Source organism: Raphanus sativus, chromosome 9, assembly GCF_000801105.2.
Source record: "Raphanus sativus cultivar WK10039 chromosome 9, ASM80110v3, whole genome shotgun sequence".
In the NCBI taxonomy this organism is placed as follows: Eukaryota; Viridiplantae; Streptophyta; class Magnoliopsida; order Brassicales; family Brassicaceae; genus Raphanus; species Raphanus sativus.
The window spans coordinates 27,303,674-27,330,598 of NC_079519.1; the positions used below are offsets into that span (position 1 = coordinate 27,303,674).

The window sequence follows — 26,925 nt, forward strand, 5'->3', positions numbered from 1 at the left end:
ACGATACAAAAACAAATCTGTAGTGACCTCAATTAACAACAAAGGGTTCATTCACAAGAACGGTTTCTAGATGGTCCAGTATATTCTTGGCTTGACAAGAACCAAAGTATTGGTCTGCATCTTGAGAAAGTATCCGACAGCCCAAGAGCTTTCCGCATCAAACTTACGCAGAAGTGAAATCACTCGGTTGAGAGCGAACGAAACTATGAACTTCTTGGGTAAGAGCTTCGGCGCTGAGGAGACAGAGCGTGAGAAACATCATGAAGTGCCGTCACAAACAAATCTACCAGAAACTTGTAATGAAACGAAATTACGACTCAAAAGATACACAGAGAAGTATGATTAGATTTCAGTCTCTTCAGTCTCTTCACCAGCTTACTGTATTTGGTATTAGTATTTTTTTTTTTGAGGGGAGAAAACGACTGCGTATTGGAAATAAGTCATTCTGCGGAGAAAACGTCGGCGTATTCAGCGTGTGATGTTGTTTATTGCATCCCATATCGTTAACAAACAGAGAAGTCAAGCGATTTATAAAGAGCGGAGTCGGAGACAGAGGTCACGACCTTACTTGAACAGGATCTGTTCTACAGGCTCGTACCTCTGTATCGGCCTTTTTTGTTAGCTTTCGAGGCTTTTTTATTCTTTTTCAGTGCACTGAGGTTAGAAACCGCAATGTATATAGAGCGTGTTGTTTATTTCTCCCACATCGGTAATGGACAGAGCAGTCGTGTTGTTTATAGAACGAAGCCAAGAAGGTCGAGGTCACGACATTACTTGAACCAGATCTGTTCTATAGACTCCTAATTTTTTAAGCTTTGGTTGATGCTTACTACACTCTTTCAAGTGTTGTACATAGGGCATTTGAGCTCTGTGTCGTGTCTTCTGAAGCTGAACTCATTCAGACAAGAGTGATCTAGATAGTTATTTCTGCCTGTCGTTTTTTTTTTTTTTTTTTTTTGGCTCAACTTCAACTTTCATTATCCAAAGAGTTTTACAATGAGATTACACCTCACACGAGTTTTAACCACAAGACAATGGAGTGATCTAGTACCACCTAGGAACACGTCTATGGATCCTACGCTACCCAATCAAAACTCTATTGTACTCTTGCAACCACATGGAGCGAATTCACACTACGACTCAGTATGGACCGCCCCTTAAACCACTACATTCTACCACTAGAAAAAACAAGAATACAAAACTATTTCAAAGTCCATCGAAACAGAACACAAGAGGAGAACTGAATAAGCTCAGAGCAGTCGATGACTTAGTATTTGAATGCAGCACATGATCAACCACCATAACACCGAGAGGTGCATTTTCCCCTGTGTAAGTTTCAACTGACCTGAAACTAAGGCTATGTATCCTTGCAAAGTCGGGATGAGATTTTGGCAGCAACGACTATTCAGTTCCCAACAAAAGAGACAAAGTGAAACTGCCGAATATAACTATGATTATGATTCGGCATTGCGGAAGTTCCACTTTGAAACACGATGCCACAGAGGTTCACAACTCCTTCGTTGACCAATCGATGAAGCTTGAACCTCCTCATGTTCTGTCTCCGAGAACCGGAGAAGCAGCTACTCTTGAGAAAAACCTTCATGCCGCTGATGAAGCTCCCTATGTCCACAATGAAGCGCCATTCTTCCCTCCTCCGAGTTGGCCATTGACGACCCTCTACGACTGAAGGAATCACAGCCACGCGCCACGCTTGAGTCAATCCGGCTGACACACATCAGCCTTATGAGCTCCGGTACCACCGTTAAGAGAAAGGTTCTCAACGTTCACTTGTCGGGATTGAGACCAGAGGCTTTCCACGCGCCGAAAGCTCTCCAGACTTCTGACCACACGCCCTCTCTTTTCTTCTCCAAGACACCAGCTTTCAGATCTACGAGAAAGGGGAACACAGGCACAGCCACGCACCTCCATCTCTATGTTGAAATCAGACGAATCAAGCTTGAAAAACGACCGTCGGTGATTACCAACAAACCCTAAAAACCGACCCTTCTCAGAGGTTCTTCTTCTTCCTGCTCGCCGCCGTTCCAGAGGTCGTCTTCTTCCAGCTACCTCAGCTCCGCCGCGGTCAGAGCTTAAGCAGGGGTCTCCATCGAGACTCCAGATCCGTCGAGCATATCACAGGGGGGAGAGGAACCGCCAAGAGAGCAAAACAAAACAAGATAAAGGGGAGAGGAGAAGCCTCCGACTCCGGGAGAGGACACCGGCCGCCGGGGGACACTTGCAGATCTAGGGTTTTTCTCTGTGTGTTGAGAGGTTCTTTCACTTGTGTTTCTTGTTCACAAATAATGCGTCTTAAGCAGTATTTCTGCCTGTCGTTTTGACTCTCAACTCATAATTTTTGTTTCATAATAGAATTATGAGCAGAAGAACTTATGTGAACTCTGGGATGTTAATGATTCAAAACATAATTTAAGAAATTAACTTAAATTAATTGAGATTTATTGAGAGTTGGGCAGACCCTTTTCTGAGATATTTTAAGAAACACATATCACTGAAAACTAATTGAGATTATACAAACAGTCTCAGTTTGCTACCGTAGATTGTAAATGAACTGTTTCGATGGAAGCTTGAGAAAGTCCTATCAAAAACTCACGAGCAGCTGTGAAATGGACACATGATCATGTTGAAAAAGACGGGAGGTATTACCGTATTGTATTATCCTTTTTAGTTAGCACGTCGATGCTAATTCTAATCATCCAAGAATCAAAATCGCAATTTTTCTCTAAACAACGAAATTAAAGGTGAAACAAAAACTTGTTAAGTGTTTGTTTAGAAGCCGTGCATGTGAGTATCATCAATAATCATCATTGGCCGATAAAGCGGCGTTTTTTTAGCAGAGTTCATGTAGGGTCTAAGAACCCATTCCATCTCTGCTTCCTCTTGTTCCATTGTTCCTAATTTCACCTGCATCACCAAGAAACATCATTTGATATTTAAGGAACCTGATTGATATATAACACATTCATTATACAATTTAACAAACCAAATCGAATCAAGACAGAATAACCGAAAAAGTGCATTAATACCTGGTAGAGCCGCAACTCAAACCGAGGACCGACTTCTTTTAGCTCTATCGATTTTGGGCCTCCTTCTCCTTTATCATACACATGATTCCTATTTTTTTATATATATGCCCAGAATCATTTTCTATCAAGAATCAACACAAACAAACAAACAAAAAAACATGCAATATCGTAGGAGAAAAAACTAGTACCTGAAAGAAATATAATCAGATTTATTACGGAAAGTAACTATACGTCTTGCATCCAGTTTTGGAACTGGGAACATGTGTTTTAACATGCTCCCAACTCTTTTACCCATCTGCCAAAGAAAAAATACAGTAAACAAACTCTACAAAACTGGTTTACATTGCAGCAAAGAAGGAAGTGAATCTGTTCTAACAGAATATACCTGGCTTGTAAAGTTGTCAAAAATGACACGAGGATATTGCTCAGACATCTTCCCCATTGCTTTCTTGCTTTGGATATCATACCTTGTTACCTAAAACAAAGGCTGGAGTTGTTAAAAAAAGGAAAGATTTGAAAAGACAAAAATCATTAGGATGCAGAGGTACTTACCACATTAAGTAATTGAAAGTAAGCAGTTGGTCCGAATGGGAGATGAGAAACGATAAGGCCATCAGGCCTACCACGGTTCTCAGTAACAAATATCACATCACTATAATCATGCGAACGCGCCATCTCAATAATCTCAGAAATGACCTGCACAAAGAAACAATTCAGTATATAAATGGGTATTGTGTTGTATAAAAGTCACTACAAGTCCAGAATACTCAAACTCCTAATAGACTTACTCATCTACACGTTCAAATCTTTGAACCTATGTTACGCGTAACTATCTGATGTAAGTAAAGGCATGAATGCGATAGTTACAGCCAGATAACAAAATGGTCCAAAAGGGAGCTAAATACCATTAGAGCTGAACTTAACGACAAATATGAGAGAAACCACAAGGAGTGACCAATTGGAAAACAAAACTAGATTATATAAGATGATGATTAGATTTAGTACAGAAAAGGCAGAAGATGACAAATATATACCTGACTACCACGATTCATTCTCTTGGCGTTAGGAAATACATTCTTCAACTCCTGGCAATTAAAGGTTATAAATCAATCACCAAGCCCCGAAACGTTGTAAAAAGTAACACGGAAGAAAACAAGCCACACAATAATTAATGGTAAACATCTATCAACGAGAGTACTGAAACTAAATTCAATATATATATATATATATATATACCTTAACGAATCGCGTTAGAGGAGCACTTGGATCCCTAGACGTAGTCATCAAAATCTTGGGATCTTTTTCCGTTGCTTTTGCATATTCATCATCAATATGACTCCCTGGAACTACTTTCACAACATGATTAGACAAAGATTATCCACTTTTAGCGACAAACCACAATAATGACACTGACAACAAGAGTTTCAAACGAATGAGCGTATATACTAACTACACAAAGTATGAACGTATACTAATTACGCAAAGAATGAACGTATACTAATTACGCAAGTTCGAACAGAATATATTGAACTATGTATTGAAACAACAATAACTTGGAACCTCGAGCTTATTAACAATAAGCTCCAATTATATAACACAAGTAGAATTTAGTACACAACAGGCTTCACAAAAAAACATGAGGATTCTTACCGGAGGTGTTTTGATCTTCAAGATCAATCTCCTCACGAAGCTTCGCCTCCTCGTTTCGGAGCTCAGATGGAATCGGCTTCCCTTCTGTTCAAACATAAACCCAAATCACAACAAAAAATTATAGATTGTTTAAGAGAGTTAAAAGAAAAAAATAAAAAATCAGTGTGGACCTTGCAGGGCTTCCCTTATCTTCCGCTTCTTCTCATAGAGCCGACGCTCTTCACCTTCCAAGTTTTTCATGTAGAGATACTCCTTTCTTAACCTAATGTTCCTGGCAAACATCTTGATTCGTCGTGAGTGACAGAGAGAGAGAGAGAGAGGGTGGGGCTACCAAGGAACCAGTTTGGTAGGAAAGGGTTTCAAAAGATGCAGGAGGGGAAGGCAACTACAAGATTGCGACAGTCTTATAATAATAAAAAACGGCAAGGTGTTTGTCTATGAAAAGGTGAAACCATTAGCAAGCTACTTTTAGGCCACTTAGTATGTGGGCTCTAAATAGGCCACAAAACAACACTACGAAATTTTTGACAGTGACGCAGGGTTTAACTATTGAGTTGGTGACCCAATCTCTCAAATTAGTGTACAGATGTGTCCTTGTGCTTGTATATATTTTCTATTGTTCCATCTAGACCAGATTCTTACACCTAATTAATAGTTATCTTAGTCACTCTGTTGTATAACTAGTGTCCTTTCGTCACACAAGTGTGTTAGGTATGTGCCGGTGTTTTTAGACATGATTCAGATTTGCGGTTAAACCGGTAAATACGGTGATCTACAACTAATTCAGTTTATATTCAACGAAAATCCTTCAATTAAAACCCAACAAAATCTAATAAAACCAAGAAACTTAGTATTAACTTGTGATCCGACACTGGTTAATCCGGTAAAAACCACAAAATTTAAAAACTATTGCGAGATCAACTTTGATATTATCAGTAATAACAATTTTTATAGTTTATTCAGATCGACTTTGAATAGTATCTGATATTCAAAATATTGCCCTACATGATATATTCATATATTTTTACTGATTTAATATATATATATATATATATATATATATATATATATATGTTTAAGTTTTTTGGTTGATCTCATTTCAATTAGTAATTGTCATGTCTACAGACAACTGGTTTTTGAGTGTGTGGTTTGGATGTTAGATAGGAGAATTGGTGTTAGATCAGTGAAGATATGTCATACACATGATGGACTAATATTTATTTGGACTCATTTGGAAAGAAACATAAGTTATTGTTTCTAGATAATATTGATATATATACAACTTGGTAGCATATTATTATTATGTTCAGAGCTATTTATAAAATCAGTGAGATTCATAATGCAATGTGAAAATTAGAGTTGTTGTACAAAATTACAGTTTTGCAAGATGTTCAAGTTAGAAGATCGATTATAAAATATAAATTTTCTGATTGAAAATCTGTTACAAGGTAAAGTTTGAAGAATGCATCACTAAATTAACATCTTAATTTCTATTTAATTTTTGTAGTTTGTGATGCATATTTTTATGTAGTAATTTTTAAGTAGTTTTGTCTTGATTTTGTAAACTAGTTTTGGTATTAGTGAAATTGTTTTTTTTTGCTTGGAGAAAAATCATCTATTTTATATAAAATTGAAATATGAAATTGGGCATGGTTGTTTTTCGGTTTAGTTTTTAGTTTTTTTTTGTTCATTTTTTTTTGTTGTTTTAGATATAGAAACCTTTCGTAAATATGAAAGACATATGCGATAACAATAACAGTAACTTTTTTTCTTCTTATAAGGCTATGTTTATTGCAGGGTTTTTAGGGTGAAATTTTTAGACTAATATAAAAAATGTCTCTTAACTTTTAACTAATAAAAAATAATAACCGTCTCTTATATAGGTTCTTAGTTTTTTTTATTTAAAGTTAAGAGATCTAAAAAACGGTTCTTAGTTTTTTCTTATTTAAAATTAAGAGACAGTTTTTATATTAAGCTAAAAACATTATAAGGTCTGCCCTTCACCATCTGCTTTTTACCTTCCTGTATTTACTGCGGCTAACTAAATCAAATGTAACTTACAGATGGCTTCCAGATTCCTCTCGAGTTTGGAGAGATTACCAATGGTAAGTCACTCTCACTTGAATAATAATAATTGGATATAACGAAGTGTTCAATAGTCCACACATTATATAGCACAAAGAATCTGAAGCGAAAAAACTGTTTTAAGAGGCAAACAAAGTGGACACTTGTAAGTTGTGAGTTGAATCTTCTCCTTGTCTCACCCTTTTGCGTGTGTGTTGTGTGTGGCCACTAATGTAGCAACAAAAAAAAAACAGAGCACGTTGGCAGGGAAGAGCCCAGACACGAAGAGAGGGAGAGATCTTATCCATGGCTGCTATTACTAGTCTCCAAGCAATCCATCTCAAACTCGGGAGACGTGGCAGCATCCGTTGCGGGATCGCAGAGCCGAGCGGAGTACCAGCTCCGGTAGGGCAGAAGACTAGATACAAAGATGGTTTGGCGGAGAGAGTGTTCATGGGGCTGTTCGCGAGGAAGATGGACAAGTTTGGTGGCTCGAAGAAGAAGAAGAAGAAGGATGAGACGAAGGAGAAAGAGTTTTGGGAATACGACTACGAGAGCTTCGTTGAGGTTTCAAAGGGAGTGATGCAAGGACGATCAAGGGCACAGCAGCAAGAGGTTGTGAGAGAGGTTCTTCTCTCGATGCTTCCTCCCGGCGCTCCTGAACAGTTTAGAAAACTCTTCCCACCGACGAAATGGGCAGCAGAGTTCAATGCAGCTCTTACGGTGCCTTTCTTTCACTGGCTGGTTGGTCCTTCTCAGGTCATAGAAGTGGAAGTGAATGGTGTGAAACAGAGAAGTGGAGTTCGTATAAAGAAATGCAGGTACGCTGTGACTACTACTTGTTCTTGTCATGTTTCAAAATTGTCACAGACTTTGCTTTTGCTCATACTGTTGATATCGAAGGTATCTAGAGAACAGTGGGTGTGTAGGAATGTGTGTGAATATGTGCAAGATCCCAACACAAGATTTCTTCACCAATGAGTTTGGTCTCCCACTCACCATGAACCCAAGTAATTAATCTTTTTCCTCACCATCTAATCCCTTCTTGGGGTTTTGCTTACAGTACTTGCCTATTTACTGTTGTAGATTTTGAAGATATGAGTTGCGAGATGATATACGGACAAGTGCCTCCTACATTTGAAGAAGATCCAGCCACAAAACAACCTTGTTTAGCAGACATATGTACGTCTTACAAAGGCCTCGTATCTTAGTATGTAATCTAACACATGAGGATGTTGCTTGCCTGCAGGTTCTATAGCCAATCCGAGCTCCCCAGTCTGTCCTAAACTACAAGCATGAACACCATTGGATCAGCTAGATGTGCTATTTCCAAAGATATACATTTACATACTTTTTCACAAACATACACAGAAAAGTCACAATATTGTAGAGATTTGATACTGGTTAGTATTATTATGTGTTTCTATTCTGGTTGAGTTGTGAAAGTATCCGATAATACAGACACTTGACCTTACTCATCTGCATCCCCTCTCTCAATCTTTATCGTTTGTGGAGTCACATGTTTCAGCTTATTAGAGGATTCGTTTGAACGAGGAATCATATAAAAAGAGATTGAACATAGTGCTTTTGTCAGTTACTTTTTTTTTCTTGTAAAACCTTTTGTTAGTTACTAGAGAGACAAATTAAGAAATGTGGAACAAATGAGTACAAACAGAAACAGTGAATGTGATCTGGGAGGTGATCATTAAAAGCACATGGAAGTTTTGGCCCAACAAATATTCTTGATGAGACTACCAGAAACATTAATCTGTGATTGTTAATAATTAGTATGTTAATATTATGACAAAATATAGGTTCATAAATAGATTAACAGGGGTAGTTTGGTGAAAAAAGTTCAAGAATTCATTTTTCAATTTGCAAATTATGTCATTCTTTTGTATATGAAGTGCAAATTTTCAATATACTGTAGTATGATAGTTTGTAATATAATGTACAAGCCTAAAATATCATATGGCCCAAAAATTCCAAAAAAGGAAAATAAAATCTTCTATTTTTATTTTAAGAATTGTTCTATAATCTCAGCATTCCAGAAGTGATTTTTAGAAAATAAATATTTGTCCAAAAAATTATATATATATTTCATATTTCTAAAGGGTCGGCATTCTCGAAGATCGGTCTTTGAACCAATCACGAGGTTGCTAAATCCTAGGTGTCCACACAAAAAAACGAGTTGAAGTCAAAGTTATTGATAATTCAAAGAAAGTGATTTGATTTTGAAGTTTCTTCGTTGAAAAGAAAAATAAATAAAAAGAGAGAGAGAGAGAAGAGTGAGTGAAGGAGAAGACGACAGACAAGTTTGCAGTTTCAATTCAAAGGTTTCCGCGTACAGAATTAAAGTATATCAGATCTATTCGCATAACTTGTTTTCGATCTGTACCTTTTTACTGATTTTTAGGGTTTTTGGATCTTCTGTTTAGCAATGGCGGATAAGGCCGAGAAGATGAAGCTCCGGCAAGATTACCGGAACTTATGGCACTCCGATCTCATGGGAACCGTCACCGCCGACACTCCCTGTAAATCTCTCTCTCTCTCTCTTCACTCTCTTTTCGATTTCTCTAAATCTTAATCAAAGAAATTGATTTTTCTTTGTGCAGATTGTTGCTTGTCGTGTGTGTGGTAAGATTATTTGTTGTTGTTGTTGTTGTTGTTGTTTCTCTGTATAATTTGGTACACAGTTGATATCTCCTTCTTTGTTTGTTTTATTGCTTGCTTTTGTAGTGGACCGTGTGTTTCTTACTTGCTTCGGAGAAGAGCACTTTACAATGACATGTCCAGGTCTCAACTTTTTTTTTTATCTATGTACATTATTATTATTGGTATTGAAGATATTTTTATTTTTCCCTTTGCTAAGATATTGTGAGTCTTTATTCTTGCAGGTATACTTGCTGTGCTGGATACATGCCATGTAGTGGGAGGTGTGGAGAAAGCAAATGCCCTGAACTCTGCCTTGCTACTGAGGTCTCACTTCCATTATTAATACATATATATATCATTACATTAAAGCCGCTTGTTTTTCGGTGAACAAAATGAAACAGCTTACATTTTCTTGATCATTCTTTTTTTCCCCTATCTCTGTGGCATTTGTTCTAATATGAGTACTTTTAATCCCTTTTAGACAATTATTTCCTCTTTTTCTGTGTTTTGTACTCTCGTATTTCTGATTGCTTTGCTCATTTCATTTTGACTGAGAGACTTACATTATCTCTGAGATCCATACATACCAATGAACTGGATTTTTTTGGCTTGCTGGCATGAGTAGTCAACTTGCCTATTATTCAATAGTAGATCTCTTGATGATTCGACATTTTTTTTAAGAAACTTGTAATTGTGATTTTTTAGGTTTTCCTCTGTTTCGGAAACTCTGTGGCCTCTACTCGCTTTCTTCTCCAGGATGAATTCAACATCCAGACTACAAAATGCGACAATTGCATTATTGTACTCTCTTTCTCTCCTTCTGTTTTAACTTGTTTTACACAGAATGCATATACACATCTCATTCTCATCCTTGGCGTTTTGCAGGGATTTATGTTCTGCCTAAGCCAAGTCGCTTGCATTTTCTCTATTGTTGCTTGCCTCGTTGGTAGCGAGGAACTCTCTGAAGCTTCTCAGATACTCTCTTGCTGTGCCGATATGGTCTACTGCACGTATGTTTTTACTCTTCCTTAATTCTTTTCACTTTATCCTCTTAGTATATTAAAGGTAAAACCAATGCTAATACTTTTACGACCGTCTTGGTGTTATTTTTTTTTTTTCAGGGTCTGCGCGTGTATGCAGGTATAAGAAAGCGTGAACTACTAATCTTTTAGCTTCTGAAATATATTTTCTTATGTTATATATAAACCGAAGACCAATGTTATGCTTGCAGACTCAACACAAGCTTGAAATGGACAAAAGAGATGGAGTGTTTGGTCCTCAGCCAATGGGAGTTCCACCGGCACAGCAGATGTCCCGTTTTGACCAACCTGCCCCTCCAGTCGGCTACCCTCCTGCGTCTTACCCACCGGCTCAAGGCTACCCTCCTGCACCTTACCCACCGGCTCAAGGCTACCCTCCTGCATCTTATCCGCCTCCTGGTTATCCCCAACATTGAGGAACTTTAAACCAATATCTTCATATTGTGTGTCAAAGTGTTGTTGTTATTACTGTTCAGCTATTTTTCTCAGTTATGTGGTTGCTTTGCAAGTATTAGTACTCTGGTTTATGCACTAAAACATTTGGTATCATCTGGTGTGTTGACTTTGTTGGTATTTTTCTCCCATTTATCTGATGAACGCAAAAATGTGTAAACCTTGCTATGCTATATGTGTGGCTGTATTCCTTTTATCTTTGCATTATCTGTACTGTGATTTCTTTGCAATTGCCTAACCAGCCTGTTCAAGTAGGCTACTTAACACTGTCAAGTAGCCCAAAACAATATTTCGGTATTGTTTTGGGATGCTTTTCACGATGACCTATGACCAAACCGGTAACATACAAGGGCTTGCCAATTATAAAAGCACATGCGCAAGCCTTTCTCCCGAAGCTGAATAGATGAGCGGAATACTGATCCTGAGGACTAGTCATGGCATTAATAACCACAAGTTGGAAACTAATGTTTCTTTCTTCTTTATTTTAGTTATATCTGTTGGCACTCTGCTTTGTATTCCTAACATGAGAATCCGAGTAGTATTTTTTATTTTCTCCCGAACCTGATTTGTCTATAAATATCTGTTCTTTATAATAAGATATTGCGCACGAGGGTGGGACGTGGAATCATCGAGGATGGGCTAAATTGCTTATGAAGTTTATTTAAGTCTTGTAAAAATCTTGAAAATATTTTTCAAAAACAAAAAAAATCTTGAAAATATATAACAAAGCTAATGATTCAATTCATACTGCCTTTTACGCTTTTAAGTCAAAGTGGGTCAACCATAATAACATTGGAAGAGTTGTCTATCGATTAATTTAACGACTTCTCCCACTATATTTAGAAAATTCAGTGTAGTACGTTTGAAGTGTAAAGAAAAACTAACTTATTCAGGTATATGTAGATTTATCATATTTCAAAATTTAATCAAGGGATGTGCTAGTATATGCTCCATATCGCAGGAAACTGGTACTGATAAAATAATAGAATCTACAAGTTGATATTTCTTCACAATGGTAAGGTAAAATAGTCGATTCTTCAAGATCTAAAATTACATTAGTATATTGTTCTGGTATAACATGTTTAGTTCGCCTTTTGCAATTTAGCGGCGGAAAATTGGTATTTTTTTAAAATTATAGTTAATTATTTATTTATGTTACTTCATGGTTTCACAATTTGCCATTTTTTGTGTACTTCATGGTATTGTTTGAAATTTTCAACATAATGTTTTTATAGATTCTATTTATTTTTGTGGTATATCTGAGAGCCAAAAAATGAGTAGAAGCGTGTGGGGCTCGTATTAGTTTAGAAATAAATAAGCACACGCACAGACAAGTCCATGTGTGCGACGTGGCGACAGCATAACATATTCCAATTTCCAAAGTTTCCCAACACATGCGAAGCTTCTTCGCGTCACGCTCTCTGCCTTCATACTCTTTTGCAGGAACCTCTCAAATTATATTTAATACCCCAATGATTAAGTGTTGATTCTTAAGAATGCAAAAGATTAACAAGTCTTTCAGTTCATAGAAAATTCTACAAAAATAAAAGCAACAATCCTATTTCAAGTATACAGCTTACCAAGATGGACTATGATTAAGCTTCGCTAGAAAGTTTAATATGTACGGTATTAATCGTAGGCCCCAGATTTTAGTTCAAACACTTACGATTAAAAATCGTATAAAAACACCCAAATTCTTTCATATATAAGAGCGTGAATTACAAGACAAATAGAGATGATGAAAAAAAACCTTCATACAACTATACAAAGCGAGAATTATAAGAAAATTGATGAAAAAAGTTCCTTTACTTAGATACTTGGAAAATACATTGTTTACCAAATTTTTTTTTTCAAGTTTATGGTTTTTGATGCACTTTATTTGCCTATTTTTGTTTTTTTGGAGAAATTATTTGCCTATATTAGTCCTTTTAACTTTTGAGTGGAGAGCATATAGCCTCTTGGTGGAGGCTGCCTCCATCGTTGATTCGTTGCGTTGTCGTTCTTTGACTTTACAAATCTTTAACTTAACTCTGAGATAAAAAAAAAAATAACTTAACTCTGAGATAAGTTCATCTATTTTCCGTGAACCACATGTGTCAAAAGGAAATAGCTTCATGGATCTTTTATCAGTGAATAGTTATGAAAACCTCAAAATTTTCTTTTGCTATATTTTAAATTTAAAAAGTTAACGCGTGATTTACAATTTGTAGTGAGAAACTAGGTAGCACAGAAGCCTACTATTTGACACTGGATGTTTTTTAAGATTTCTTGACAATTTTAATAAAATAGGAAATATTACACATTTTTTTAACGCTGATTTATTATGATATTACAATTACAATTATTAAGAACATTACATATACGATTCGACAACTGACAATACTCATAGTTGCCTAATAAATCGCACTCTCTCTGGGACTTGAAATCTGGATTTGAGAAAATCTGCAATAAATTGCATAGTCTGAGAATCAAACCCCAAACTTGGGTGTAGAAAACTTTAGACCTTAATCATTATGCTAAGATGCTTCCACAGAAATATTACACATTTATTAATTTGTTAATGAGCAAGTCCAATTATGTTTCCATCTAATTTTTTCTTTCTCAAAATAAAGTTGTTTTTGCTTAGATAACAAAAAACCTGTGAATGAACAGATTTATTTTCACGGTAACAGAAAAAAGAGTGCAAATAATAACTCAAACTTTAGTTTCCTTTTCTGAATAGATGATACAAGTTTTCTTCTTCCTCTTTCACTAGCCTGTAACCACTTTCTATTTTTAATTTACATCCATCAGCTACCAAACACAATACTACTAACAAAAAAGTATTAACAAAGAAAATAACCTTTCATGTTACCCTGTCAAGCGAGAGGAAAAAGAACTATGTCCTAAGATGATTGAGCAAGAAGTTCAGAAACGTCTTCACTAGATTCCGACCAAAGCTTTTGACTAAAGTCCGTTTGAAGCTCATCAGGTACAAACTGGGTACGACAAAGCGGACACGTCATCTGACTATAATCCATAATCCAACGGTCCAAGCATTCTTTATGGAAAATATGCCTGCAATTCGTCAGCCGTCGGATCTCATCGTCGTTCTCGAAGTCGTAGAGACACACTGCACAACATTCGGATTCGGGTCGGTTTAGATCCGAGAATCTGACAACGGGCAAGATCTGTCCAGCTAGCAGCGCTGCTGAAAACAAGTGAGAGTCATGGTGGCTTGAGGTGGTGGAGTTTGGTGGTGGGTCGGGCCATGAAGATGTAACCGGTTCGGGTTCCAAGAAATCGGGTAAACCAATGAACCAGAAAAGTGTGGAGATTAGTTTTCGTATCAAACCTAAGAAAGAGAGTACATGAATGAAGATTTTTGGGAGTAGGAGCTCGGAATAGCCCACCGGAAAACCCATTGCTTCGCCGTTAGAGAGAAAACTGTAAAGAGAGAGAAATAGAGAGAGAGACTTTTGGATTGTGATGAAAAGATGGAGAGGGTGGGATGTATATATAGTTGGCGTGTGTATGTGTATATTAATATTGTATATGTGATTTGGTAATTAATTATTGCTCCGTTAATTTAATGGAGTACTCAATAATGTGAAAATTTTCGTAGGATAATCTTTTATTTAGTTTCTTTTCAATAAAAAAGTTCCAAAAAAAAGAAAATGATATTTTTATGAAAGAGTAACTATATATTTATATTTTTAGATTAATTAATTTAAACTGACTGTTTAGGGGTAAAGGATGAGGAGGTTTTGGAGGTGTTTTTGTAAAAAAATATTAAAAATAGTTTTTAAAAGTATTTTTTAAAAGTATTTTCGAATTTATAAAAAAAATGAATTTGTTTCGAAAAGTTATTAAAAAGTTCAAATTTGAAAACACATAATTCAAATTTATAAAAACATTCTTTACTTTTTTATTTTTTTTAATTTTATTATTATTTATTTATATTTATATATCTATAAATCAAGAGGTAGAAATGTATTTAGTTCTTTAATAAAACTTATTCTGGTCATTTCTTCTTTTCTTTTTCTTTTTTTTTGTTTAGATGTCATTTTCTTCTTTAGGAACTTTTTTATTGACAAAAAACTTTAAAAATCGTTATTTGAAATGCTTTAATTTGTTTCTGTTTGCGTGGTTTTCTTTGGTATTTAATTATTTTGCTTGATGAGGATATAGCTACGAATGTGGTAATGATCTTTCTTTAGGTTATAGTATATGCATAGACTATTGATTGTTTTTGTTCATACTCCCTATAAAGATAATAGAAATCAAGAAATATAAAGTATTAATGTAAATCCAGAAATACATCAAATAATTAAGGTAAAGACAGATCGTTATTCGTTAGGTTCATTTCATTCTCAGTTTGTCGACACCTATATTGCATTATACATGCTATGTACATGCATTTATATTTATACTTTAGAGATTGTTTTTGGTTACCGTGAAATTAGGATCTTTAAAATAATTTTTTAAAAAAAAAATTTACCTTCAAAGTAGGATATTTTCACATCAATGTAGATTACAAAAAAAAAATAAAGAATGAAAATTAGATTCTACTCTACAAAATCAATGAAAGGACATCAATTCACTGTACTAGAAAATCTTAATTAATCGTCACATTTTGGCATGGACAAGGCGAAAATATATTTATCATACCAAGTGTATTTGATATCACAATGATGAATACACACATTGAGTTCAGTCCAAAACAATGTTTGAATCTTCACATGACTAGTAGAGATCATCAGTCTACATATACGTCATTTGCTATTATGATTCTTCATCTATTGACTTTTGATATGTATTTTTATGACCTAAGGTGAACTACGTAGAAAAGCCTTTGCAGTTCTTTAAGTTTGATTTTGATTCGTACTTCTAGAATACAATATTAATTTACGTAACCAAAATATTTGAAGATCTATTTCTAGAGAGGGGGAGTCATATGGGTATCTGACTCAAATGTATGAAAGAGCTAAAGCAGCTCTGACCCACCTCACACCCTCCCCATCTTCTCCTCCAACATTTCACATTCCGCCATTCAACACTTTTTGCAACTATATACTGTATACACTCACACACAGACCTTATATATATATATAAGGTTGTTTATTCATCTATGTAACTTGAACAATATTTCAATGAATTAAAAAATTCCCAATTTAATTGGATTTATATGTTTGATAAAGTAGATGCTTTGTCATACTTTGGAAAAATTGAATCCACCACATGTAGAAGGCGTGAGAGGACAAAAATCACCAGGCTATTTGTCTCCCACGTACGTTTATGTACAGCAAGTTTACCACACACTCATGTTTATATTACATAGGAACAAGGGCTTACAGAATAATTAAAAAGCGTCACTGTTAGTAAGATTATATTAACTGATAAGCCAGATAAATCCAGCCAAGATTAATCCTTTTTGTCTGGACAATTAATTTAACAACCAAAATTCGGTTAAGAAAAACACGGAAAATCAATTATTTTTTCTTTCAAATTACTTAGGAACTGCAGTGTTCAAAATTTATAGTTTATACCCTGGCAATTTACATTCACACATAAGGGTTTAGGTAAGGTGTCAACAAAGTTTTAATGATCGTTGATGACTGATGTGTCATGTGTGTACGTAGAATTTTGATCCATTTTTAGCATACTATTATTTTTTTGTTAACATATTTTCTTCAGTCTACATGCAAATATCAAAACTCTAAAATGAGGAAAAGTAAATAATTTAGAAACTTCAAATATGTTAGAAACTTCCGGTCCTCTCGTAACAGACGAGTTAGTAACTGTGATATATATACTCTATGGATTGGATTATGACAGCCCTTAGTTTCTCTAGTTTCTCTCGGTTATTTTGTAAGTTCATATATTCATACTTATCAATCTAAAACCGTCAATATTTGCATTGGTCATCTGGCTTGAACCAATACTGGAGTCACTTTGTAAAATGTTAATATCATATGCACTGTTGTACTATGTACATGTAAAGAGTTTGTTGTATATATTGTATTTTATGTACGGATATTACTATAGTCATGACAGCATGCTTTGCAGGATTTAAATTATTATAAGAAAGGGAACAGTAAAAAGTACTTGAGGAATTTTGCTTTAAGTTTTAAAAGTAGAGTTAAACATATTTAACTTGAACCTTGTCTGCTAATTCAACGGAAAACTACAAAGTTTATTCCAGTTTTGCATGTCAGAGACTGTCGTTTTGTCAGCAAGCGACCAACTAATCACACTAATTGTTTTAAGCAACCAGCTAAACTATAATTAAAGTATCCAAATATATATACTTGTCTTTGTTTATATTCAATAATCAATTCAATATATACAACCAATTTCATAGTTATCCAGATTAACACTCACTTGACTCTTAGATCATTATTGTTTGTCTATTTTCTCAGATATATTTTGGTTTAGTTTATTCTTTTTTTTTGGTTGAAGAAACTGAAATGGTGAGAAGTGAGGCTTGATCCAAGGTCTGGTGGGAGAGTTTTTTTACTGGGGAAACACCAACTGATCTAATGAATTTTTTTTTTGGTTCAGTATATTCATGTGAATATTCCTAATTTTTGTCCTTGTTATATTTTTAAGAAACTTTTGAGCTATTCCGATAATGAAATTAATCCGAAAATGAAATTATTTTATAACTATTGTAATTATTTTCTCAGATGAACAAGTCACACTATGTCAATGATTGGTCATGTAGACTGACTTGGACCAAGTGGCTTTTCTTTTCTGAATGCATTTATTTTTCTCTTTTAATTTCTTTGAATGAATTTAAGAGCATCTTCAAGAACAACTTTATATTTGAAGTTTGCTGAATTTTATATTTGAGGTTTGATGGTATTTTTATTCACTAGTAAACTCTAATTTTTATTTATTTTATATTTGTACATCATAGTCTTTACTTTAGACAAAAATCAAATAAAAACATAAAACTTTATAAGAACTAAAATCATAGAATAAAACTATTCTAAGTAATATTTATTAATAAATATTACATTCTACTAAAGATTACACATAAATAAAAGATTTTAAAATACATGACTATTCATTATTATTGTTATTATTTTCACAATGTTCCCACATATGATCAATCAGTTGACATTTTAGTTTTATCAAATGAACAATTCCTTGATTTCTTAAAATAAAGTGCATCAGCTAGGGGAAAATTATGATATAACTCAATTATGTATGCTAAACAAGTAAAGAAACTAAACTGTAAAGAAATGCATGAGGATAGTAAAATGTTATTAACAAACAAAGAATCTATCGATGATCATACTACTTGTGAGTTTATCGATCTGAACAAGAAACATTCACAAAGGGAAGAACTCAAGCGTAATAACAACCTCCAAATGAACAAAAATTTTATGGAATTTTTTTTGGTGATACTAGAGGTAGAGTGATAATTTATCAACACAACAACAAGCAATTCAAGCTCTTTAAAAAAATACCAGAAACAACAATCTAGAAAATGAGTTCGAAACTTGAACAAGACAACATCATCAAACAATTAGTATTGTCATGTTTTAAACAACTTCGAAATAATAAAATGAACAAAAAGATGCGTTAGTGTGCTCGTGTTCCTTGAGAACAAATGGACTTTGAGAAAATTCAAATACAATTGTAGCAAACTGGTCGTGAAATGTATTGTTAGGCTTATTAGGTACCAATTCAATCGTATCTGTGATCTTTTATCCTTGCTTTGACACAATTAGAAACCATTTTCACCAATCGTTGTGATTCATAATCTTCTTTACCCAATCGATCCTCCTTCTTTCTCAGCCAAATGAGACAAGCTCAACCATTAGTTCAATATCGATATTTCCTATAAACACACAGAAACACGTTGCAGTCACACACAGTAAACTCTACCCAAATATTTTCTTAGAGAGGACATCAAAGGTTCTCAATCTCAAGTACGGTTTTGAAGCTAATATATTTATTAACAATGCTTTGCTTAATATGGATAACATCAAAACAGTGGTTATATACGAGAAAGAATGTAAAATTAAGCTAAGCTCTTGGTTGACCCTTTGGGTAGAAATATTCAACTTTATGCAAAGTGTTATCAGAGTATCTGCGCCTTGACCAACCCTAAACACCCCGACTCTACTAATACCATCTAGAGTAGAGTAACTAAGGATTATCTTATTATGTAGTAAATGTTAATACTACCTTTGACCTCCTCTGGCTCATATTTTTGCAGCCTTAGAATGCTGATTTTCCAGAACTCAATACGATCTCAACCAGCTGAATGTTGCCGCTCAGTAAAGATGCCTTGCGAGATGGCAAAAAAGAGAAGCCATCCACAAGTTTAACGCACTTCAGACCCCATTTCACCATGAGGAATTCGATTAGATGATGCCCGCTGCAGTATAAAAATCCATACACAAAAATCACCATCCTAATCTTTTGCAGATATGTTATATGACAAGGATGAATGAATTGTGTACCTCCTGTTATGATACGTGGTGATAAAAACTGCATCTGGAGAATTTTGAAGCAGGAAAGAGACGGTGGCAAAGAGATCATCGAACGCTATATACAAAACAAAGGTTCGCGATTCACATTTCAGCTCATGGTAACAAGTAATCTGGGAGAAGTAACGACTCCACAAGGGAAAATTAGAAGGCCAAAACAAAAAGGAAACAGATGAACTAACCACTTGAATCATATAGAACATCTGCTCCAAGTATAATGTTAGGCCGCAGATCAAATATGGTTGCATCCCACACTCCCCAAGTGAGACCCATTACCTGCCAATAGACCACCATAAGGTATGTTTAAATGAATGGAGAAAACACCATGAGACAAATATCTTGGAGATACAAACAAACATATACGCTACGCTCCTAAGCGTTATATATATGCGATTAACGATTATTGTTAATCCAGCGGGCGTTGAAGTTGAAGAAAGTGAAAAGTAGTAAACGTTACATTACAGTTGAGATTGTTAAGCTCACAAACTCTTGTCATATTCTCCAAAACCTGCAAATGTATCATGTATGGTGAAAGATGAGTAATAAACTCCTAGTCTCTGAACCAAATGAGAAAACAAAGCTTATCAATACATTTTCACACCTCTGTTTTGCTTGAGTCATCGGTAAGGGTGACATTAGCTCCAACCTTAGCAGCTACTAAACCGGGTAAAGAAGTGCCAGCTCCTAGCTACAAATTACATCAAACACATAAATGTCTTAAGAAAAGAAGTATATAAAAGTCAAAAAAAGACATTCATTAGCTCAAACACAGAACACAATGATGACATAATCCCACTTCTTTAATGAAGAAAAGCTAAAAAAAACAAAACATTCACTCAAATCTTTGTTCTCGATTTCAATTGAGAAAGCAGGAGTGGTTTGTTTACCTCGAGAACTGAAGAGCCACGAAATCGAGATCGCTCTTGCCAGACGTACTCGGCGAGGATGACGCTACAAGGCCAAACGAACAAACCATACTCTTCCTTCATATTCTACACACACAAAAAATGTCACAAGCCAACGATGCAAAACGAAAACCATCAGAAGAAGAAGGATAGCTTCATACCTCGATAACAGATACAGAGATGGAAGTTTCGGAATCTCCTCCATCATCGCCATAGAAATCATGCTGAGAGATGGTGGTAGTAGTCATTGTATATTCTTGAGATTTTGAAGTTAGGTTTTTTTTTTAATTTAAGTTGAGTATAAGGGAGGAACGGAGAAACGTCCCACATCGGTAAGAAGTGAAGTTGAGGACACTATTGTTTGGGTATAAAAAGGCTTTGGGTGGGTTAGAGTAAAAACATGATCCTTCAGGCAAGTGAAAGGGGATATGATGAGTGGTAAATATTCTCGCTTTATGAGAGAAGAGCGTTTCGCTCCGCCTGTTACGACAATTGAGCGCTCTCCTTTGTCTTACCATCTGATCCCTCTCCTCATTGGTCACTTTTTTTTTTTCATAAAACAAATTTTGTTTATTAACTATAATAATAGTTATTGTTTTCTTTGAAAATACATTAATATTTTTCAAATATACTTATTAGATAATTACAGTTTATATTCGTTTTAGTAAAAAAATATTGGAACTCTTATTATTTTTAGTGTCTTTTTACTTGAACAACCTCTATTTGTCTTACCATCTTAGATTCAAAGCTCCCACGCTCAATAATGTCGAAGTCGTGGGAACTGCTGCTGAATTCGAACACTATCTCTCTTCTCACTTCTGATGGGTCAAAATCTAGCAAGCCAGAGCCAAATGTAAAACAAATGTTCTGTTCGACATCTGATTTGATGAAGATGAGATAAAAGGAATAAGTAGATCATTAGAAAACGTTGGACGAAAACTATCTAGTTATCAAAACCGAACGTTCACATCAAAGACTTAAGTCAAAATCTTTCTGGAGCAACCTCAACTGCTTTTGAATTTTGTTGCAAGATCAGCATTAGAAACCAGAAGCTAGGCTAAGACATAGCAACAAAGCATGAATGAAGAATAATGAAACGCAACAGAAAAAAAAAAGTGTTTCGAGAGTAGTTTTGTCTTAAAAAAAGGAAAAGGACCATAACAAACGGAAAGTGCTCTTATTATGCTTGCATCAACAAAGAAACACACAAACCATAATAATAAAACTCTAAAAATTCAAACCAGAACCTTGAAGTTTTTCTTGGATGATCATGTCTATCTTGTTCTCCATTTCAGGCGTAAGATAATTTTTCGAGTCACCGACTTCTCCTTTACGGAAAAAAAACTTGTGCTCCACATTGTTTATTGTCCCTGTTTTGTTAGCCTCCAAACTGCTCAGATTACGCAGAGAGCAGAGGTCCAAGATCTCGTCCACAGATCCACTATCTTCTTCTTGCTTGGTAAAAGGACAACCCAAGAAGTCCGCAAGTCTCTTGATCTGATCACGAGGCTCGGCTTTCATTTCCTCATACCTCATGAAAAGGACATGCTTTGGGTCTTCCAAGCTTCCTCTCCAGTAACTCAAGAGATGATCCCAAAAAGGTCCAAAATAGTTGGTTCCATCGCAGAACTCGTTAAACATAGACTCGAGAACGCTTCTGGTTGGTTCGATTTTATATATAGCACAGCTGTAAAACCAACACGAGATCAACGTGTCCTTCACGTTCCTGCACACGTACACAATCTTGCAAGGAGAGTGCTTGAGGGCTTCGTGGATCGTGTGCAGTGGCATGTGAGTCGAGAACAGCCTCGGAGGTGCTGAGAACTTGGCTAGGTTAGGACTCGAGCTTTCGTGGTACAGATCGATCTCCAAGAATGGTATAATGCCATGAGGATTATGATATAGAAGAGGATGATCAGAAGAGTGGTTCTTTGATCTCTCAAGCAGAGCGACTGTGAGGGCCTTTAGCGGTTGAAAACCTCTCTGGAAATTGAGAACACCTTGGAGGGTGTTGTAATAATACCAACATCCTTGATATTTACAAATCTTAGACCACCCACGATGGGGGATGATGATGAATCCTTAGCGCTAAATCTTAAGGTAGTTTTAATTAAATATGATTAATTTTTGTAATAGAGCTAAGGATTGGTCCGTCGGGAAGGGATTTAAGGATTGAGTCCGTGAGGACGTGGCAAGGCGTGAGTGGTCCGTCCGGCTGGGGTTGTGTTTAGCGTGTGGAAAAAAAATTCACAATCTTTATGACCAAAAAAAAATTGAGAGCAACTCTTCTAAGGCGACGAAGAAGACGAAGAGGAAGGAGATCTTAGGGTCCCCTCCAGATGACTACACCAATCACCATCGGAAAATAAGCTTCGGCGGAGTAATTCTCTCGCTAATGGAGCCTGCTCAGATCGAATCTGATTTGATATCCTCGTCTGAGACGGCGCGTTTGATTTCTTTGACGAGACCCGGATCAGGCATGCGTCGCACGCCGGTAAGTGTTGCTTTCGCGATCTCACTGTTTTACTAGATTTGGCGTTTCGACATCATGATGTTGTGATTTTCTTGCACTAACTTGATGTTTTATCTTATAGCTTGGTGCTATTAGAAAGCTGCGTTTGATCCTAATGATTGGTTGTCAATAATATCTATGTTTCTTATTTATTTTGATGCCCTGAGACTTGAGTGGTTTGGCTGTACTACATCATGCTTAGCTTAAGGCTCTTTGAAATGCTATTAGAAAGCTGCGTTTGAGATACTGCTCCTCTTTATCAGACAGCTTATTGTGCATTCATAAAGTTCTAGACTCCAATTCCTTCTAAGTAATTGGTAGTTGTAACTGTGCCATGTATCAGACAGCTTTGTGCTACTCTCTGTTCCCTGATTCTGATTATTTTCCAACTCTATGCAATATCACAGGAAGGATGGCTTTCTGGACATTGATAAAAGGTCTGCTGCTCTTTGCAAATGCGTTTGTTTCATCCACCGTGTCTACTCCTCAGACCTCGAGCTTGCAGGAGCTGAAGCAAAGTGTGTTATTTGCTTGTCTGAATTCGACAAGGTGATAGTAAATTGCAGGCTTTTTTCATGTTTCTTGATGTCTCAAGCTAAGCCCGTTCAATAATGATGTTTTGTAGTAATGTATCAATCGTTATGTTCGTTGATGTTTCGAACGGGCTTAGCTTTGCTTCGTAATGAAAGGAGGATTCTCACAATCTCCTTCTAGCTCTACTCCTCCTCCTTCATCCAGATTCAAATCCAACCCTCAAGGTTCGAATCGATTTCTCTTGCAAGTTGTTTCGGTATTAGCTCTGTAACTTGTTTTTAGTTTCTGTTTTACTGTCTTGTTTCTGTTTCAGTACTTTTGGAATCATTTGCTTAATAATTGAAAAGCTTAAAGTCAGATTCTTTTGTTGGGTTTGAGGACATACAGGAGGAGGTGATTCAGAGTATGATGAAGAGGAGAGCACAAAGAAGTTTGCGAGGAAAGTAGCTGATCATTATAGTCACCAAACTCTGGAAGAGAGCGAAGCTAGTCCCATCATTCATCTGAAGAAACTCAACAATTGGGTTTGATCACTCATTCACTCTTTATCATCTCTTAGACATTGTTATTTCAGTTTTTTTTTTTTAAAAAAAAATTATTCTAAGGATTCCAAATTGGGATACACCATTGTAGACACTTTTTTTTGCAATGAAACCTTAACTATTTAAACAAAAAATCAAAAAAAAAAAATTAATAAAATATGGCTAAGGATTCCACAATGGAATCCACCATTGTGGATGCTCTTATGCCCTTGGTAATCTGTGTGTGAAGGAAGCGAAGAGATCACCTTCTTGGTTTCTTCACTTATCTTGTCGTCTCTAAGGTTCGACGGAAGCTCCTTCGGATCCATTTGTGTTTCTTGGTTCTTGACTTCTTGTTACTCGTTACAAAAGGATATGTTTAAGTTTCAAACGAAGTCGTAATAGATATAGGAGAAGAAATTAAGCCAGAAAAAAAGATATTACTGGTAATAAAGACGAAATCTAATTATGGATTCAGTCAGCGAACGTCTCAATATCAACAAGATGTCGTGACAGGTGTAGCTAAGTTTTTATTATTTTATTTTGAAATCCGTAACAGTGGTCTAATGGCGTTTGAGAGAATTAAAAAATCCAGTATGGCGAACCCATTATGGGTTATTAGGTCTTTGACTTCAATAGACCCGGATTTAGCATTTTTCTTTACAAAAAAAAAAGCCTAATTTATTTTGCTGGTGATAACGACAAACCTTAAAAGAAACCAAATATTTAACATATTGAATTTCATTTTCTATTAAAAGAAACCAAATATTTAAATATGGATGGGTTAAAGTTTGGTGCATAATATTTAAAATAAGTCAGAACAAACATTACATATATATGTATACTATTTTCAAATACAATTACTTATTTTACATTCATTTATATATTATGAAATAATAAAAAGGTGATGATTGTTTGAATAATTTTTGGATTTTGGATTTTGGTTTTTGATTTTTGGCTTTTTGCTTTTGATTTTAGAATTTGGTTTTAAAATTTTAGTCTTGATTTTTTTTGTTGATTTTACTTTTTCAAAAAAACTTGAATGGTAAACTTAGATTTTGGTTTTTGTTTTTCCAAACTAAAATAAGTTATTAAAATAATATATTTCTTTTAAAACAATAAAATACAAATTATTATTATTATTATCATCCTTATAAATATATTAAATCATATTAAAATTAAATAAAATATATTATATAAATAAAATAATAGATATAATTTATAATAAATATAATTATATCTCCAGGAAAATATATAGATAGTTAAGATTTTAAAATGGAAGAAATATCAATAACGGAATTTTAAAAGTATATTTAATTCTAAAAATTATTTTAGAGAAAAAATAATTGTATTTTAAAGTGGTAAAGATACATAAAATTTTGTAATTCAAATATTTTAACACAGAATAATAATAACTATATTAAAAAATAAAATAAAAACAATATTATAAATGTATAGTAATTAAAACTAACGAAATTTAACTTAAATTCTATAGTATAGGATATTAATTAATTAACTATAAAATTAATCTATCTAAACATAACTCCAATAACTTAATTCGTAGGGATGATTATTAATTTGTTGTATTCATATTTTTGTAGAATAAATGTAACTCTTTCAACAAAAATAAATGTATCTTTTATATAGTAGATGTATTTCTAAATGTTTCTTTTTGCAAAATAAAAAGTTAAAAATAAAGTATATTTTAAATAACTAATTTTTTTTTTAATTTTCAATTTTTACTATATATTGCTTTCATATTATATATGTTAAGCAAATGATTCTTACTAAACGTTATATTTAATTATATATTTAATGCATGAATTTAGTAAAAAAATATTTACTAAAAAGAAAAGTGACAAATATTGAAAACCAATGTAACTTTTTTTAAGAAACCACAAAAACTTTTTTTTTTGGTTTTTGTGTGAAAAACGGTTATTGAAAAAAAACTAATTTTCTTACATTTTAGAGAATCCATTTTTTAAAAATCTTGATTGGAAAAAAAATAGTTTTTGGAAATACAACAACCAAAAACTAATTTAAAAACCACAAATAATCATCCTCTAAATAATTAAGAAACCTGTAACTATTGAGGGGATGTGTGCTGCGTTCTTATGGTCAGGTTCACCAAACACACACACAAAGGCGAAGGTCTCCTGGGACGACGTATGTAGACCAAAAGAAGAGGGTGGATTAGGCATTCGACGGCTCTCGGATACGTCGCGTGTTTTTTGCGCTCAGCTTGATATGGCGTTTACTCACGAACTCTGGATCACTTTGGGTAGCTTGGACAAAACGCTACCTCCTCCGCTCTCATAGCTTCTGGGATGTTACCGACAAGAGTGCAGGATCATGGATATGGCGTAAGCTTCTGAAGCTTAGGGACCAAGCAGTATGTTTTCTTCGTTCTGAGATTGGGAATGGCAAGACCACACTGTTCTGGTTCGATAACTGGTTGAGCATGCAAGGCTTTTAAATATTACATGAGATTATGGAACACAAGTCTTAGGAATCTCCCGCTATGCGACGGTTTCAGAGGCAGCTTCTGGTGGACAATGGAACATTCGATGGTGCCGTGGCCATCACCTACGGGCGATGATGGCCTGCATCTACTCTGTTCCAGCTCCGGCGGAAGATGCACCTGCAGACCGTCGTCTATGGCGTCATGGAGATGAAAATTACAGGCCGACTTTTTCAAGCAAGGATACATGGGAACAACTTCGAACCCATCACCCACGACTTGATTGGTGTGGAGTTGTCTGGTTCAAACAGGGGATTCCGCGTTTCTCGTTCATAACTTGGCTGGCTTTTCAGGACAGACTAGCGACAGGAGAACGAAGTAGAGCTTGGGGATGTATACAACCGTGCATTCTTTGTGGAGAGCCGGATGAGACCCGCGATCACTTGTTCTTCGCATGTCCCTATTCTTTCACGGTGTGGCACGACCTAACGGGTTTTATACTTGGCGCCCGAGTAAATCCAGATTGGGCTATCACTATTGCATCGCTTCTATCCCCGCGCAGGAAGGAGCTGGACACATGCTTGCTCAAGCTTGCTCTTC

The 26,925-nt window shown here is 35.2% G+C and overlaps 5 protein-coding genes, 1 long non-coding RNA gene, 1 other non-coding gene and 1 pseudogene across 10 annotated transcripts; 4 read left to right on the forward strand and 4 right to left on the reverse strand.

Annotated features, from left to right (window-relative positions):
- Nucleotides 1–2,620: 2,620 nt before the first annotated feature.
- On the reverse strand, nt 2,621–5,079 carry LOC130499504 (uncharacterized; annotated as a pseudogene).
- Nucleotides 5,080–6,909: 1,830 nt separating this feature from the next.
- LOC108828283 (beta-carotene isomerase D27, chloroplastic) lies at nt 6,910–8,236 on the forward strand. Its single transcript, XM_018601918.2, has 4 exons — nt 6,910–7,579; nt 7,662–7,768; nt 7,845–7,940; nt 8,008–8,236. The coding sequence occupies exons 1-4, from the start codon at nt 7,065–7,067 to the stop codon at nt 8,055–8,057; spliced, it is 768 nt and encodes a 255-aa protein (XP_018457420.1). The 5' UTR covers nt 6,910–7,064; the 3' UTR covers nt 8,058–8,236.
- A 648-nt stretch (nt 8,237–8,884) lies between these two features.
- LOC108828284 (uncharacterized) lies at nt 8,885–11,119 on the forward strand. 3 transcript variants are annotated; one of them, XM_018601921.2, is made up of 9 exons: nt 8,885–9,094; nt 9,175–9,292; nt 9,374–9,395; nt 9,498–9,554; nt 9,656–9,737; nt 10,119–10,214; nt 10,299–10,423; nt 10,535–10,553; nt 10,645–11,119. In XM_018601921.2, exons 2-9 carry the CDS (start codon nt 9,199–9,201, stop codon nt 10,867–10,869), a joined length of 720 nt encoding a protein of 239 aa, XP_018457423.1. In that variant the 5' UTR covers nt 8,885–9,094; nt 9,175–9,198; the 3' UTR covers nt 10,870–11,119. The 3 variants fall into 3 exon arrangements, with proteins under 3 accessions (XP_018457423.1, XP_018457422.1, XP_018457421.1); XM_018601920.2 differs by having other exon boundaries at nt 9,197–9,292; XM_018601919.2 differs by having other exon boundaries at nt 8,886–9,115; nt 9,197–9,292.
- Nucleotides 11,120–13,593: 2,474 nt separating this feature from the next.
- Nucleotides 13,594–14,386, reverse strand: LOC130499601 (brassinosteroid-responsive RING protein 1). The gene has a single exon (XM_056993840.1). It carries the CDS (start codon nt 14,308–14,310, stop codon nt 13,792–13,794), a length of 519 nt encoding a protein of 172 aa, XP_056849820.1. The 5' UTR covers nt 14,311–14,386; the 3' UTR covers nt 13,594–13,791.
- A 3,974-nt stretch (nt 14,387–18,360) lies between these two features.
- LOC130499576 (uncharacterized) lies at nt 18,361–20,597 on the reverse strand. Its single transcript, XM_056993768.1, has 8 exons — nt 20,459–20,597; nt 20,280–20,384; nt 19,994–20,080; nt 19,850–19,900; nt 19,575–19,668; nt 19,366–19,450; nt 19,088–19,280; nt 18,361–18,737 (listed from the first exon to the last, which is right to left on the reverse strand). The coding sequence occupies exons 1-7, from the start codon at nt 20,543–20,545 to the stop codon at nt 19,121–19,123; spliced, it is 669 nt and encodes a 222-aa protein (XP_056849748.1). The 5' UTR covers nt 20,546–20,597; the 3' UTR covers nt 18,361–18,737; nt 19,088–19,120.
- Nucleotides 20,598–20,720: 123 nt separating this feature from the next.
- On the forward strand, nt 20,721–20,823 carry LOC130500534 (small nucleolar RNA Z279/snoR105/snoR108). Its single transcript, XR_008939155.1, has one exon. It is a non-coding gene; the product is annotated as a small nucleolar RNA Z279/snoR105/snoR108 (small nucleolar RNA).
- A 674-nt stretch (nt 20,824–21,497) lies between these two features.
- LOC130499577 (cytosolic sulfotransferase 5-like) lies at nt 21,498–24,427 on the reverse strand. Its single transcript, XM_056993769.1, has 3 exons — nt 24,093–24,427; nt 23,057–23,063; nt 21,498–22,343 (listed from the first exon to the last, which is right to left on the reverse strand). Exons 1-3 carry the CDS (start codon nt 24,191–24,193, stop codon nt 21,525–21,527), a joined length of 927 nt encoding a protein of 308 aa, XP_056849749.1. The 5' UTR covers nt 24,194–24,427; the 3' UTR covers nt 21,498–21,524.
- LOC130499578 (uncharacterized) lies at nt 22,266–23,950 on the forward strand. 2 transcript variants are annotated; one of them, XR_008938453.1, is made up of 4 exons: nt 22,266–22,791; nt 23,217–23,358; nt 23,435–23,567; nt 23,731–23,950. It is a non-coding gene; the product is annotated as an uncharacterized LOC130499578 (long non-coding RNA). The 2 variants fall into 2 exon arrangements; XR_008938452.1 differs by having other exon boundaries at nt 23,217–23,567.
- Nucleotides 24,428–26,925: the final 2,498 nt, after the last annotated feature.

Excerpts from the sequence above, each read along its gene's own strand:
- LOC108828284 (XM_018601921.2), top strand. The coding sequence starts at position 9,199 with ATGGCGGATAAGGCCGAGAAGATGAAGCTCCGGCAAGATTACCGGAAC. Across the intron at positions 9,555-9,655 it reads CTTTACAATGACATGTCCAG|GTATACTTGCTGTGCTGGAT; the intron begins GTCTCAACTTTT and ends TTATTCTTGCAG. Across the intron at positions 10,215-10,298 it reads AATGCGACAATTGCATTATT|GGATTTATGTTCTGCCTAAG; the intron begins GTACTCTCTTTC and ends GGCGTTTTGCAG.
- LOC130499601 (XM_056993840.1), bottom strand. The coding sequence starts at position 14,310 with ATGGGTTTTCCGGTGGGCTATTCCGAGCTCCTACTCCCAAAAATCTTC.
- LOC108828283 (XM_018601918.2), top strand. The coding sequence starts at position 7,065 with ATGGCTGCTATTACTAGTCTCCAAGCAATCCATCTCAAACTCGGGAGA. Across the intron at positions 7,769-7,844 it reads CCCACTCACCATGAACCCAA|ATTTTGAAGATATGAGTTGC; the intron begins GTAATTAATCTT and ends TTACTGTTGTAG. Across the intron at positions 7,941-8,007 it reads ACCTTGTTTAGCAGACATAT|GTTCTATAGCCAATCCGAGC; the intron begins GTACGTCTTACA and ends GCTTGCCTGCAG.
- LOC130499577 (XM_056993769.1), bottom strand. The coding sequence starts at position 24,193 with ATGGATCCGAAGGAGCTTCCGTCGAACCTTAGAGACGACAAGATAAGT.
- LOC130499576 (XM_056993768.1), bottom strand. The coding sequence starts at position 20,545 with ATGACTACTACCACCATCTCTCAGCATGATTTCTATGGCGATGATGGA. Across the intron at positions 19,669-19,849 it reads TTAACAATCTCAACTGTAAT|GTAATGGGTCTCACTTGGGG; the intron begins GTAACGTTTACT and ends GTCTATTGGCAG. Across the intron at positions 19,281-19,365 it reads ACCACGTATCATAACAGGAG|CGGGCATCATCTAATCGAAT; the intron begins GTACACAATTCA and ends TTTATACTGCAG.